Genomic DNA, 13,116 nt, shown 5'->3' with positions numbered 1-13,116 from the left:
ATCCAAATTTCTCTTCTAACTGGGAGATATTATGTGCATTTTTATAGTTCCATGCAGCTTACATATATTGTCGGTTTATAACATAAGAGAATGTTGAACTTCCAAGCTGACTTTGTAATCACACCTACAACACTCAGTAGCGTAAGGAATCTAACTCTTGTGTCTTTAATGACTGAAAAGGCTTCTTTCTTCAAAGATAAATTTATACTGGGCAGCTGGAAAAACTGTATCTGGGGTTGATAAAAATGCGTAACAAATACATTAAGAGCAGGATTCCACATCCAGTTGAGCCAGATGTGTGCAAGAATCAGAGTTTGATACACTCGTCAAATTCCAGCATTTCCTAAGAATTGGAAGCATTAGGCAAGTGCACTTGATATATCATGTACTTTCTAGCAGGAGGGTAGACGTTAGAGTGGAACAAGAAGCTGCAGTTTTAGCACAGTATATCCCTTGCACAGTCAAGTCTGTAATACCTTTAAATGTGTGATCACATCTACAAACCCCTTCTGGTAGTATTACAGAGCAACATTCACACTCTGTTGCAGAGCAGCCATTCAGCAGGTTACTAAACCTTTCTCTTCTACCACTTTTCATTTGTTCTGCTGTCAGCACCACCCTACTCCTCAAAATTTAGGCAAGAAAAAACATTAATTGTAATGCTTCTCTTTTGTATGATAGCCCACAACATGTTTTGCTAACACGCCTATTTTTTATTCAGAGATAACACAGAAACATCTGAAGATCAAACTGAATGGAACTAATGTGAGAAGGTTTTCACACAAATATTGAATGACAGATTGCATACTGCTGGAGTTACAACAGAAAAAGAAGTTCTGGTTGCTACAATCCAAGAAAACACTAGGCACATACACAGGTACTATACGGAACAATTCCTGCATTCTAAGGAAAGGGATGTGGGCAATGTGTTTCATAATGTGGATCTCAGTTTACCCGCAAGTACTATTGCTGGACCACTTCCCAGGCTGCATTTCTCCAGCTATGTGCCAGAAGTGCTTGTGTATGTACTTGCACTCTCACTGAACTCTTGAAGGCATCATGTCTCACTGTCTCATTCTGTTCACACGTTAGAAATGTCCCCTCTTGGCAAAGCACCACTCTGCCGGAGAAGTTTTTCATTTGGCTCACAGGCTTTCTTTGAAAATGTAAATAGGTAAAAGTTCAATTAAGTAAGACAGTGTGCTTCAGTGATAAGCAGCTGGTAACATCACACAGACGTAGACAGGAAGGAAAACAAGACTTCATAAGGTTTCTATGTCTTAACTGATCAACATCTATAAAGCCAAAATATTCATTATAGATCTGAGAAAACATCTGCTCTCCATGACTTTAATCTAAAACATTATAAAAATTCTTTCCTACCATCAGTAGGGAAAACAGTGTTGTGTATCACTATCTTAATACATATTAAAATAGGTAGAAAATTGTATTCGTTCTCCAAAAAGGTAATTAATTGAATTTTATGCATTAGAAGGCACAGTGCACTCTCCAAAGAAAGCTCTAAGCAGGAAACTGGCTATAAAACACAATTATAAGTGCAACAGACACTAAAAAAAGATCATGCGCTTCAGTTTTGGCAAAATTGTACTTTACTTTTTTATTAAAAAAAACTGTAATCACTTCACTATGTTATCCCAGCAAGTGCAGTACAACAGCCTCACTGAAACAGAATTCCTAAGAAGGCAATTCTCTATAGCTTTTTTTAATGTGCACTCAATCTTTTCTTCAGTTACTGCCATATTTCTTTCAGAATACTAAGAGAAATAATAAAACTATACCTCATATAAATAGTCTGTTGAGTGATACTTTAAAGCTGCAAACATCTTGTCTTGTGATGTTTTCAACACTTCGTCTAGAAGATATACAGAATATGGATTAGTTAAAAACTCCCTATATCATGCAAAAATGTTGAAACAGAATGTTGAAATTAAGGTTCAACAAGAATAACTTTGTAATTTTTGCTAGCACATGCACCTCGGACTGAATTTCCTATAGAAGGCTACCCAAAGCATTCAGTATTATTCCTTTGGAAGGACGTAACAGACTAACTACAGACCACAGACAGCTGATTTCTATCCAAAGGATTTTAGCTATGCTTCTTGCTGTTTGTTTCACAGAAAACCTTTCAAACGATTAAGTGAATGTAGACAATACAAATTACCTCCCCTAAGCAATAATTTTGAGAATTGAGCTGATTCAATTAATTTTTATGGATTCTAAATTAACTTTTAAAGATAGTAGTTCAGCTATCTGAATGATTAACTTTTCACTGTCTCATGTATTTATGAGGGGACTTTTTTTCCCTCCAGTTTTACAAGGGAAAAGGTGATTGTATAGGCTAGTTGAGAGCAAGAGGTCTTGCTGGAACACTAGGTCTCTAAACTAGTTGATGCTCCTGATGGGAACCAGGAGTGAGATGAAAACTATAGAAGGACAGAGGTACACTGTGAGTGCAAAACAAAATATATTGTTGCTCAGGTATACATAAGGTAAGAGAACACTTGCTCTCAAGTAAAATTAAGTAGGACAGTCAAGGCTAAAGTACAATAATTCTATCCAAAAAGTGTACAATGTAAATTAAACGTAACCAACGTGAATTGTAGGGCCATAAGGGAAACTTGTGACACAAGGCTGTCTGCATATACATACCAGAAGGTATCAGTAACATGATATTAGGCTAAAATTGCCTAGGGAACAGCATTGGAAATACCAGATTTGGGTATGGATGTAACAGAATTGGGACTAACAAAGAAAAAGTAATTAGGGGCTGGCTGCTTACTTGAGAGGAGTCTGGGCAGAGAAAAGGAAGTGCACGGGAGGTAAAAAGGTGCATTGAGGAAAATAAAAGAAAGAGGGAATAAGGTATAAAATCAGATGCAGAATGAAGTAGAGGGGAACCTTCTGATGGAAGGAGTGTGGATGGTTGGAGACAGTGGTGAACCCAACCAGTGGACCAAAACCACTGGGGATGCTGTCCTGGTTTCAGCTGGGATAGAGTTAATTTTCTTCTTAGTAGCTGGTATAGTGCTGTGTTTTTGGATTTAGGATGAGAATAATGTTGATGATAACACACTGATGTTTTTGTTCTTGCTGAGTAGAGTTTACACTAGTCAAGGACTTTTCAGCTTCCCATGCTCTGCCAGGTGCATAAGAAACTGGGAAGGAGCACAGCCGGGGGGGCTGACCTAGACTGGCCAAAGAGCTATTCCATATCGTATGGTGTCATGCTCAGTATATAAAGCTGGGGGAAGAAGAAGGAAGGGGGGGACGTTCGGCGTGACGGCGTTTGTCTTTCCAAGAAACCGTTATGTGTGATGGAGCCCTGCTTTCCTGAGGATGGCTGAACACCTGCCTGCCCATGGGAAGTAGCAAATGAATTCCTTGCTTCACTTTGCTTGCGTGCGCGGCTTTTGCTTTACCTATTAAACTGTCTTTATCTCAACCCATGAGTTTTCTCACTTTTACTCTTCCGATTCTCTCCCCTATCGCACTGGGGGGGAGTGAGTGAGCAGATGTGTGGTGCTTAGTTGCTAGATGGGGTCAAACCACGACAGATGCTAAGGAAAACCCTTTGGACAGCCTGCTGGACCCTCCATCAGGTCTATGTCCAACAGACTTGATGTGGGACTGTTAAATGTGGAATTCAGAAAAATGTTAATTACCAAGGACTGCTTCAAGAAGTTAATTACCAAGGACTGCTTAGAAGAAGTTAATCACCAATGATTGACAGCTACCAAGGACAGAGTAGAGCTAGGAAGAAGTTAATCACCAACAACGAACAGAAACCAAGGACAGAGGAGAGGCCTGTAAGATAAGAAAGAGTACCTGAATGAAACAGTGAGCTCGGAACAAAGATAATGGGGAGTCTGAACATAAACCAAGAACATCCCTGGACATTGAGGAGCGTCAGCTGTGTTCTTAACAAAAGAAAACAGCCAAATCAGCAGGATTAGGTGGAAAAAATCAACGAGGTCAACAAGCAGACAGCTCAAATTTGAGGATAACGACCACCAAGGACCCCTGAAAGAATCCTCAGAATTAAACAGCGCATGCTCTGGTGGGAAGGGAAATATGTTAATGATTTCTGGGAAATAATTGTAATATTAATGATTTTTCTTGGAAAATTAATTAATATGTATGTTTAAGTTTGATAAATACCTTGCTAGTGTGACCTATGGCATGCATGCTAGGTGGAGATATGCCCCGTGCATCCAGCGCTGCAATAAGGAATGCCTACCTTCTAAATGCCAAATTGGTGTTAGAAAGTTTTTGGACTGGTTTGCAGTAAACAGGACGGTGGAGCAAGAAGGAATGAGTTTGTAAGAAGGGACAGATTTGTACCTTAATAGTAAGCGCAGGACAGGGAATAGAATGGCAGCTTAATAGTATTGATGTGTATCACTTATTAGGATTTCTTTATAGTAACATAACCATGCATTCACACAAATACTAAGCAATAGAATTGCAACTATTGCTACTAGTTTATTAATGGTGTGTCACTTAATCAGTAAACATCAAAACCACCCTAATCAGGTAAGTTTCAAGTTTCCAACTTAAAATGGGAAGAATGGGACTTAGAAACACTAGTCCATCAGGATACAAGGAAATCCAAGCATACTTAAAATCTCTTAAGTTTTTAAGGAGAAACAATAAAACTGAAGAATATGATCCTGTTTCATTCTCCAGGAACTCTGGGGTACACCACTTTACGTAAGTGAAATATGCAGTATGAGGTATTTCTGCCAGCATCAAATGTTTTTAGATCCGCAGTTTTCAATACTGGTGAAGAACCGGCAGTGGCTAAGTGACAACGTATGATAGAAACAGAGAGCAGCGACGACATAAACTAACCTGGAGTTAAGCTCCGCACCACCACACCGCCGCACGGCCGCCCTTACCTCAGGGCGACGGCACCTCCGCCGCGACCGGCCCCGCCCCGCCCGCCGCCAGCGCGGGAAGCGGAACGCGCGCCTCTGATTGGCTCCCGGCCGCGCGGCGAGGGGACCGCCCTCCTTCTACCTGCGAGCCCCGTCCCCCGGGGGCCCCGCGGCGGCCATGTTACCTCCGGCGAGGGGCTGCTCCTTCGGAGCTGCCGCGGGGCAGGCGGCGGAACGTCCCTTGGCGCCGACCGGGGCTGCCCTGTTATTCTTAAATACTGCAGCCTTTCCTTTACAGGCAGCACCGCTACGGGGTCAGATAGCCCCTCATCTCTACATAAAACAAAAATTCTCAGGAGGAGGAGACAGGAAAACTTATGTGATCTTCAAAGTAGAGCTGAAAATATTTCTAAAGCAGTAAATGCGATTAAGTAACTAAAGTTCGGCTTGTGCCCACTGGCAGCAGCTTGTATGGGAGAAGAAGCTAAAGAAAGAGATAAAGTCCGTTTTTAAAGTGATTGTGTGTAAAACTTCTAAGCTGCTGTCTCTTACCTTGGGAACAGAAACGGAACAAGGCCAGAAATTAACATCCAGAAACGCTTCTGCTTCCTATGCTCAGCAAGCGTATGAAATGCCAGTTTCTACAAATAGCTGTCAACCCTGGAGAAAAAGGCGCTTTTTTTTGCCCCCCCCCTTTTTTTTTTTTTCTTTTAATTGGCTGCCTGAATTGCTCCCACAGCCCTCAGGCTGCTGTCTGTTGAACAAATTGTGTTTCTCAGGAGGCAGTTTAGCATCAGCTTTCTGCTGTGGTCCAGGCTCTGATTAATCTTGGACGGGCAGAAATTTCAAGCCTAGTTGTGAGAATGCTCCCTTCCCCCCCGCCCCGATTTTACACATGTCCTGGCTTTAACTGGGCTGCAGGTGCAGTTCTGCCTGCTGGAATGGCACCTTCTTACTGTGGTTGGCACCACAAAGCCATTATATTGCATGTCTGCCGTTGTATTTCATGTCCTTCTCTCCTTGTTTTACCTTAGAAGTGGATACCCACAGAGAATGCATCAGAAGTGCAGAAATCTTTGGTAATGCTGCAGCAGGTGCATTCAGCCTGTTGCAGTAGTTTGGGGAGTCTGGAAAATGTGCATCCTCCAAGAACTTGCAGGTTGAATCCCAGATGAGGGTAGGTTTCTGTGGGGAAAACAAAAGTTACACTTTTCACTCTGGTTTTAAGAGCTCCATTAGCTTTTGTACATCTCAGTGAGTGAAAAAGCTAAGTAAAGAGCATATGGACAGATTCTGTCTTTACCACTATTTTTATTTTACTTTACCACTATTACTTTTTATTTTATTACTACTTTACTGCTATTTTTATTTTTAACTGAGAGGATGGGTTTAGCCCAGCATTAGCATAGACTTTTTCCAAGCACAAGCATATTGCAAATGTTTCCCAGACCTTTGTTCCTATGAAAATTGCAAATGCCAATACTTCATGGTTACCTGAGTATTTATATTTTAAAAATGTATTTCTATTCTGCTCTCTAAGAAGTAGAAGACAAATTGTTGGGCCAAGTAGGCATAATACACAAAATACAGGAACTTCCAATTAAAGTATTTCAGAACCACTCCTCTCCCAGCTGGAATATAGAGAAAAGCATATTTTTACCCCAAACCAGGAAACAAAATAACAGTATATTATGTGTAATTGAACAGGATGTTACAGCTGAGAATTGCCCCCTGACAGCAAAGCCTTTGAAGTTCTTGGAAAAGGTAAAAGTGGTGACAACCGCTAGAGCAGATCAAGTACCTTACACAGCTACTCCAAGAAACAATGCAGCAATGCATACTGTGATTAAGGGGATAGAGATATCCTATGAAGATTATGATATCTCCAGTTTTTCTTCATCAGATTGAAGAGTTAATGGGTTACACATCCTGTAGAAGAAAATTGGCAGCAATTCATAGTTACCTCCATGACTGTTTTCCTCAGATAGACCTGTAGATCTGAATGTCTGTACATACAACTTTTGAACAGATGCATAGGGATTGTTTGTATGACTGATAAAAAGTGGTAAGTGGTATATACTAGGTATACTACTTCTGTTACGATTAAGATCATGAATGGAAGAAGCCTTTCCAGCTCACTACTTTGACCCAGGCAAAGTCTTCTTCCATGCAGGATGCCAGTGGGTCCTATGTGAAATCGCTGGGAAAGCACATACTTTGCTCATAATACTACATGCTGCATCTCAGTTGGATTTCTTGTGAGTCAAGCTGAGAATGTTATGGATGAGAATAACATGAATACCCGAATCAGGGTAAGGAGTGTGGGCAGAGATGAGATGAAATTTGGCAGCTGCATGTGTTTCTCATCCTCATCTTTTACAGTGGGGCTGCTCTTTAGAATTGCCAGAAATGATGATGAAATACTTGGTTTTAGCCCTGACCAGTGCTATGGAATCTGCTGCTGTGCTCTTTACTCAACTTTCATAAAATTTATCACTGAACTCCAGAAAGACTTTTTTGAGAATATATTGGAGGGTTCAGCACAAGATTACTATGAATACAGTCATAATCTTGACTATATCTCATTGTTCTCTAGAAAATAGTCTATTGTAAGCTGGATCACAGCTGGTCCAATTCAGCTCAACTGCGTATAAGCGGCACCAACTCATGTTAACTGAGAATTTGGTTCTGTGTCTTTTTTATGTCTCTTCCCCCCCGCCCCCCCATTTCATTTTGTGTTGGTCATAGAAATCAGAACTGAGTGTAAAATACCACTAAGGCAAGAAAGCAATAAAGATGTAAAGGACTATTTGTTATTTGGAGAAAAGAAGTATTTTGCTTCGTATTGCTTTGAAGAGATTGAGAATGTGTGAAGTTGTGTGGGTTTTTTTTTGCTAGAGGAATCAATTCATTTTGTTTCAGAGAATTTATCTCCTTGGATAACATATAATGGAGTTATGCCTGATTTGTTCTCTCAGTATGTGTATTCCTCGAGTGCAAGTTATTCAAAACCTCTACAGAAACATAAACAGTATATATATTTTCTGTGTTACTCATCAAGAATTTTTATAAGCCAGCTTAAATGAACAAAACAAGTGTTCATTCTACAAGAGTAGAATTTGAAGACAGCACAATGAACTGAGGCATCCGGAAAAACAAGACACAGAGAAAAAGGTTAGCTACACAATATAAATACCTAAATATAGCACAGTTATTCATTCGGAAGTATACCCTCCTATGATGTCTTTCAATCAAGTTACTGCATTGTAACATGTAATTATATTTTTATGGGTAATGAATGTTGAAAGAGACATACTTTTCTGCCTCAGCCATTGGTGGAAGGCTGGCACGTTCTGTGAAAGATGCAGTAGTTGCTGAGAGGAAAGTAGGGGGAGCTGGAACACACCTACAAAGTGTGTCCTTGGGTCATGTGTTTGTACTTCACCTGCGATGCTCAGATACTGAAATAAGAAGAGTTGTAAGAACGTGAACAAAATACATTGCTTTTCTATTTGCTTTGTATTTTATATAAATTTAGTTGGCTGTAGAGGCTATTGATGAAGTAGCCTTCATAGCCTTCCAGGTAGCTTCTTAGGGGCTAGAATAAGATGCTTCAGCTCTGTTAGGTGGAAATGGCAGCTTTGATTTATATTTATTTGATACAGAGTTTGATAATGATGAGGAAAGTGATATAGGATCATAGGATAATTTCAGCTGGAAAGGACCTCAGGAGGTCTCTAGAACAACCTCCTGCTCAAAGCAGGGTCAGACATCAGATCAGATGAGATTGCTCAGGGCTTTGTCCAGTTAAGTTTTCTAAATCTCCAAGGTGAAGGTGGCATAACTTCTCTGTGTCCCAGCTCCACTGCGTGGCTGTCTTTGTGGGAGAAAACCTTTTCTTTATCTCCAGTCTGAACCTCTCTTCTTTGAGCCTATGCCTGCTGTTGCTACCCTGTGTACTGCTGGTCCCTGCTCAGCTCGCTGCCTGCCAGGGCCCAGGGTCTTCCCCTCAGAGGTGCTCCCTTGTCCCGCTGGCCCCAGCCAGGATCACTGCTGGGCTTCTGCCTTTCCAGGGCTGTGCATTCGTCCTGGCTGAGTTTCATGCTGTTGATATTAGCTCCTTCTTCCTGCCTGTCCAAGCCCCTCTGGATTGCAGCCCAGCCCTTGTGTGTATTGACTGGTCCCCATAACTTGGTGTCATCTGCATACTTGGTGAAATTTCACCCCTTTCCCTTGTCTAGGTCACCAGTAGAGGTCTTAAACAGGACAGATCCCAGGATAGATCTCTGGGGTACCCAACTTTTACCTGCCTCCAGCTTGAATACGACCTATTAACCAGCACACTCTGAGCCCGATCATCCAACCAATTTTTTATATACCTATTTTTTCATCTGTTCAAGCCACAGCTTTCCTTTTCAAACTTGAAATCCAGATTTTTTTTGCTTTTGTTTCTTTTTGCAACAGGGAAGCTTCAGCAGCTATTTATGCAAAAATTTTTTTGGTGTTGTATAAGAAGAATGGGGCAAGCAAAATCATCAGGCTTTTTTCACCAAAAGCTAAAAAGGGATATCAAATAAGCATGTGGAGTCGTGAAGCTTAATAGTTGACTAACAGTTCCTCTTAACTTAGAAAACCTTTAAAACAACTTGTTCCTAGCCATCATTGGCTCTGTTCCTTGGCTATCCACTGCAAGATCATAGAATCATCATAGAATCATAGAATGGTTTGGGTTGGAAGGGACCTCAGAGTTCATCCAGTTCCAGCCCTCCTGCCATGGGCAGGGACACCTTCCACTAGACCAGGTTGCTCAACGCCCCATCCAACCTGACCTTGAACACTTCCAGGGATGGGGCATCCACAACCTCTCTGGGGAACCGGTTCCAGTGTCTCACCACCCTCATAGTGAAGAATCTCTTCCTAATATCTAATGTAGATCTACCCTCTTTCAGTTTGAAGCCATTACCCCTCATCCTATCACTCCCCTCCCTGATCAAGAGTCCGTCCCCATCTTTCCTGTAGGCCCCTTTAAGTATTGGAAGGCTGCTGTAAGGTCTGTCTGGAGCCTTCTCTTCTCCAGGCTGAACAACCCCAACTGTCTCAGCTTGTCTTCACAGGGGAGGTGCTCTGTCCCTCTAATCATCTTCATGGCCCTCCTCTGGACCCACTCAAGCAGGTCCATGTCTTTCTTATGTTGGGGGCCCCAGAGCTGAACACAGTACTCCAGTTGGGGGTCTCACCAGGGCAGAATAGAGGGGCAGAATCACCTCCCTTGACCTGCTGGTCATGCTTATTTTGATGCAGCCCAGAATGCAATTGGCTTTCTGGTCTGTGAGCACACCTTGCTGACTCATATTCCGTTTTTCATCCACCAACACCCCGAAGTCCTTCTCTGCAGGACTGTTCTCTATTGACTTATCACCCAGCCTGTATCCATGTTTGGGATTGCCCTTAGCCAGGTGCAGGACCTTACCCTTGACCTTGTTGAACTTCATGAGGTTCGCACGGGCCCACCTCTCTAACCTGTCGGTGTCCCTCTGGATGGCATCCCTTCCTGCTAGAGTATCAACCACACCACTCAGCTTGGTGTCATCCACAAACTTGCTAAGGGTGCAGTCATTCCTACTGTCCGTGTCCCCAACAAAGATGTTAAATAATACTGGTCCCGATATAGACCCCTGAGGGACACCACTCATCACTGGACTCCACCTGGACATCGAGCCGTTGACCGCAACTCTTTGAGTGTGACCATCCAGCCAATTCCTTATCCACCACTTGTCAAATCCATGTCTCTCCGTTTTAGAGACAAGTATGTTGTGTGGGCCAGTATCAAATGCTTTGCACAAGTCCAGATAGATGACATCAGTTGCTCTTCCCTTATCCACCAATGCTGTAACCCTGTTGTAGAAGGCCACCAAATTTGTCAGGCACAGTTTGCCCATAGTGAATCCATGTTGGCTGTTACCAGTCACCTCTCTGTTTTCCATGTGCCTTAGCGTAGTTTCCAGGAGGATCTGCTCCATGATCTTGCCAGGCACAGAGGTGAGAATGACCGGCCTGTAGTTCCCCAGATCTTCCTTTTTTGCCTTTTTAAAAATGGGGGTTATGTTTCCCCTTTTCCAGTCACTGGGAACTTCACCAGTCTGCCATGACTTCTCAAATATGATGGATGGTGGCTTAGAAACTTCATCTGCCAGTTCTCTCAGGGCCTGCGGATGCATCTCATCAGATCCCATGGACTTGTGCACCTTCAGGTTCCTTAGATGGTCTTGAACCTGATCTTCTCCTACGGTGGGCAGTACTTCATTCTCCATGGGTTTTGTTGGTAGAACCGTTACATCTTTTGTAAATGTGGTTGTATAAATACAATCTATTGTGCAAGTTTTAGAGGTTGAACAGCAGCTGAGAAAAATCTTGCTTATGTACACGTGCTCATCTAGCAGAAGAAAAAATTGCAGAAAAATCACTAATATGAAGGAACACACTCTGTGGCGGTCTGATTGCCTCCTATATCCTACTTGGGACTGGCTCTGTAAAGTATGCAACTGAGTCCTTAATGAGCTGTCTGTTTCCTTGTGAATGAAGTAATTAAATTAATTGCAAGGTAAAATACTGTTCTGTGCAGGAATGAAGAAGGGTAGGAGAGCAGGGAGAATCCATCTTACAGTCATTACAAAGTGGTCTGTGTCACATTGTCTTGAAAGAGGCAAGAATCAAGGTAAGCATGCATTTCAGAACGAAAACTACTCTTAGAGGCCAATCCTTTACGTCCTGCTGGTTCTCTCTTACTCATGTTGCAAACCCCCATTGAATTCAGTGGAAAGAGTTGCTTCTTATTGGTAGGGTGAATAAGAGGGTTGTACCATCTGACCTCTGATTGGGTGAGCAGACCCTGTGCATAGTCTCACTATCTTCTGACTGTACAAAACTTTGTGTGAGTACGGCTTTCGTTCTGTGATAAATACAGTTAATCTGGGTGTGACTCCATTACTGGACTATTAAGCGAGAAAATGCTGCTAATGTGTACTCAGTTCCAGTTAAAGAAACCTGAGTTCATCACAGGTGAATGTCTTAATGCAAAGTCATTCACAGCTTTAATATATGAATGTAGTACTAAAGTTGCTTTTGCAATGAGTCCAGTGAAATCAATGTTTCTACTGGATTTTAAATGCAGGGGAGTGGAAAGCCTTTTTATGCTTCATAATTTCGTGGAATTAACAGAAACAACTTGGAGCAGATATGTTAATGGCAACCTGTGATATTGCCTTTTTTCAAATACTGTAGTGAATCTGCATCAGAAAACAAGATATTTATCGACCTTTTGGGTTGATTCTATGAAAAATGGAATAAAACAGTGTAGGTTACTAATTATAAAGTAGACATGCAGGGTAGAGTAAAGCATTGAGGTGATTGATTTAATCTGTTTTGATCATGAGTTAAATCAGGTATCAGGTAAACATGTTCTAAATAAACTAAATTGTATTGAGTTCTGAAGGTGGCCAGCCCTGACCTGTGGTGTATGAACAAGCCAAGAACATGAGAAATTACAGATCCTTGCAGATAGGAAAAGGCAAATAATATATATGTAGCGGGTCAGCCTTCACCAGTGGATACAGCAACAAGATGTCAACATAAAAAATGACAGAACTGAGAAACACTGTACTTAAAAAAACAAAACAAAACAAAAATGGAGTCCAATGGGGCAACACTAACAGAGGAAGGGTGGTAAAGGCAAAGCATTAAATGAGGGAATAGTTGGAGCTCTCTTCCAAACATGGATAAGGCCAGACAACACTACTGTCACTTCATCTCTTCCTCTCCTAACTAATCAATATTTTTTTCAAATTTTACTTAAGATTTTTTTAAAGAAAGGTTCATTTTTGTTAGTCTGTGTTTCTTTCCGGTTTATTTTCAACTAAATGCGGTCAGTACATGACGCTTGATGTTTTTTTCTAGTGAAAAACATTTATAGGGATATTTATTAAAGTAAATAGCTTCAGATGCTCTTGTTTGGATTCTTCATTTTAATCTGTTTTATTTTGTTTGCAGATGATAGGTGATGCTTTTTAAAACGTGTGACTCAAATTCTTCTTGTTGTCTCAGGGTCTTTTTGGGTAGAAACTAAAATTCAATAAATTGTAAAAAACTTTTTTTGTCTTTTTTGTTATGCAAAATTGTATTTGCCATTTGAAGTGAACTTGTTAAAATAAAAGAATTGAAG

At 41.4% G+C, this 13,116-nt stretch overlaps 1 protein-coding gene across 1 annotated transcript in view; it reads right to left on the bottom strand.

The window, feature by feature from the left end:
- SHOC1 (shortage in chiasmata 1) overlaps positions 1-10,612 on the bottom strand; it is a 64,285-nt gene extending 53,673 nt beyond the window's left edge. Inside the window, exons 1-2 of the mRNA XM_087742234.1 lie at positions 10,369-10,612; positions 1,800-1,873 (exon numbers count right to left, since the gene is read on the bottom strand). Of these exons, the coding sequence (XP_087598360.1) occupies positions 1,800-1,873; positions 10,369-10,612 (318 nt within the window). The remainder of the gene's footprint in view (positions 1-1,799; positions 1,874-10,368) is intronic.
- Between the last annotated feature and the right edge of the window lie 2,504 nt (positions 10,613-13,116).

The sequence above is a fragment of the Nipponia nippon genome, unplaced genomic scaffold, assembly GCF_047370975.1.
Source record: "Nipponia nippon isolate SJK-2023a ecotype South Korea unplaced genomic scaffold, ASM4737097v1 scaffold_8, whole genome shotgun sequence".
Taxonomy (NCBI): Eukaryota; Metazoa; Chordata; class Aves; order Pelecaniformes; family Threskiornithidae; genus Nipponia; species Nipponia nippon.
This window is presented reverse-complemented; position numbering and strand designations above follow the sequence as displayed.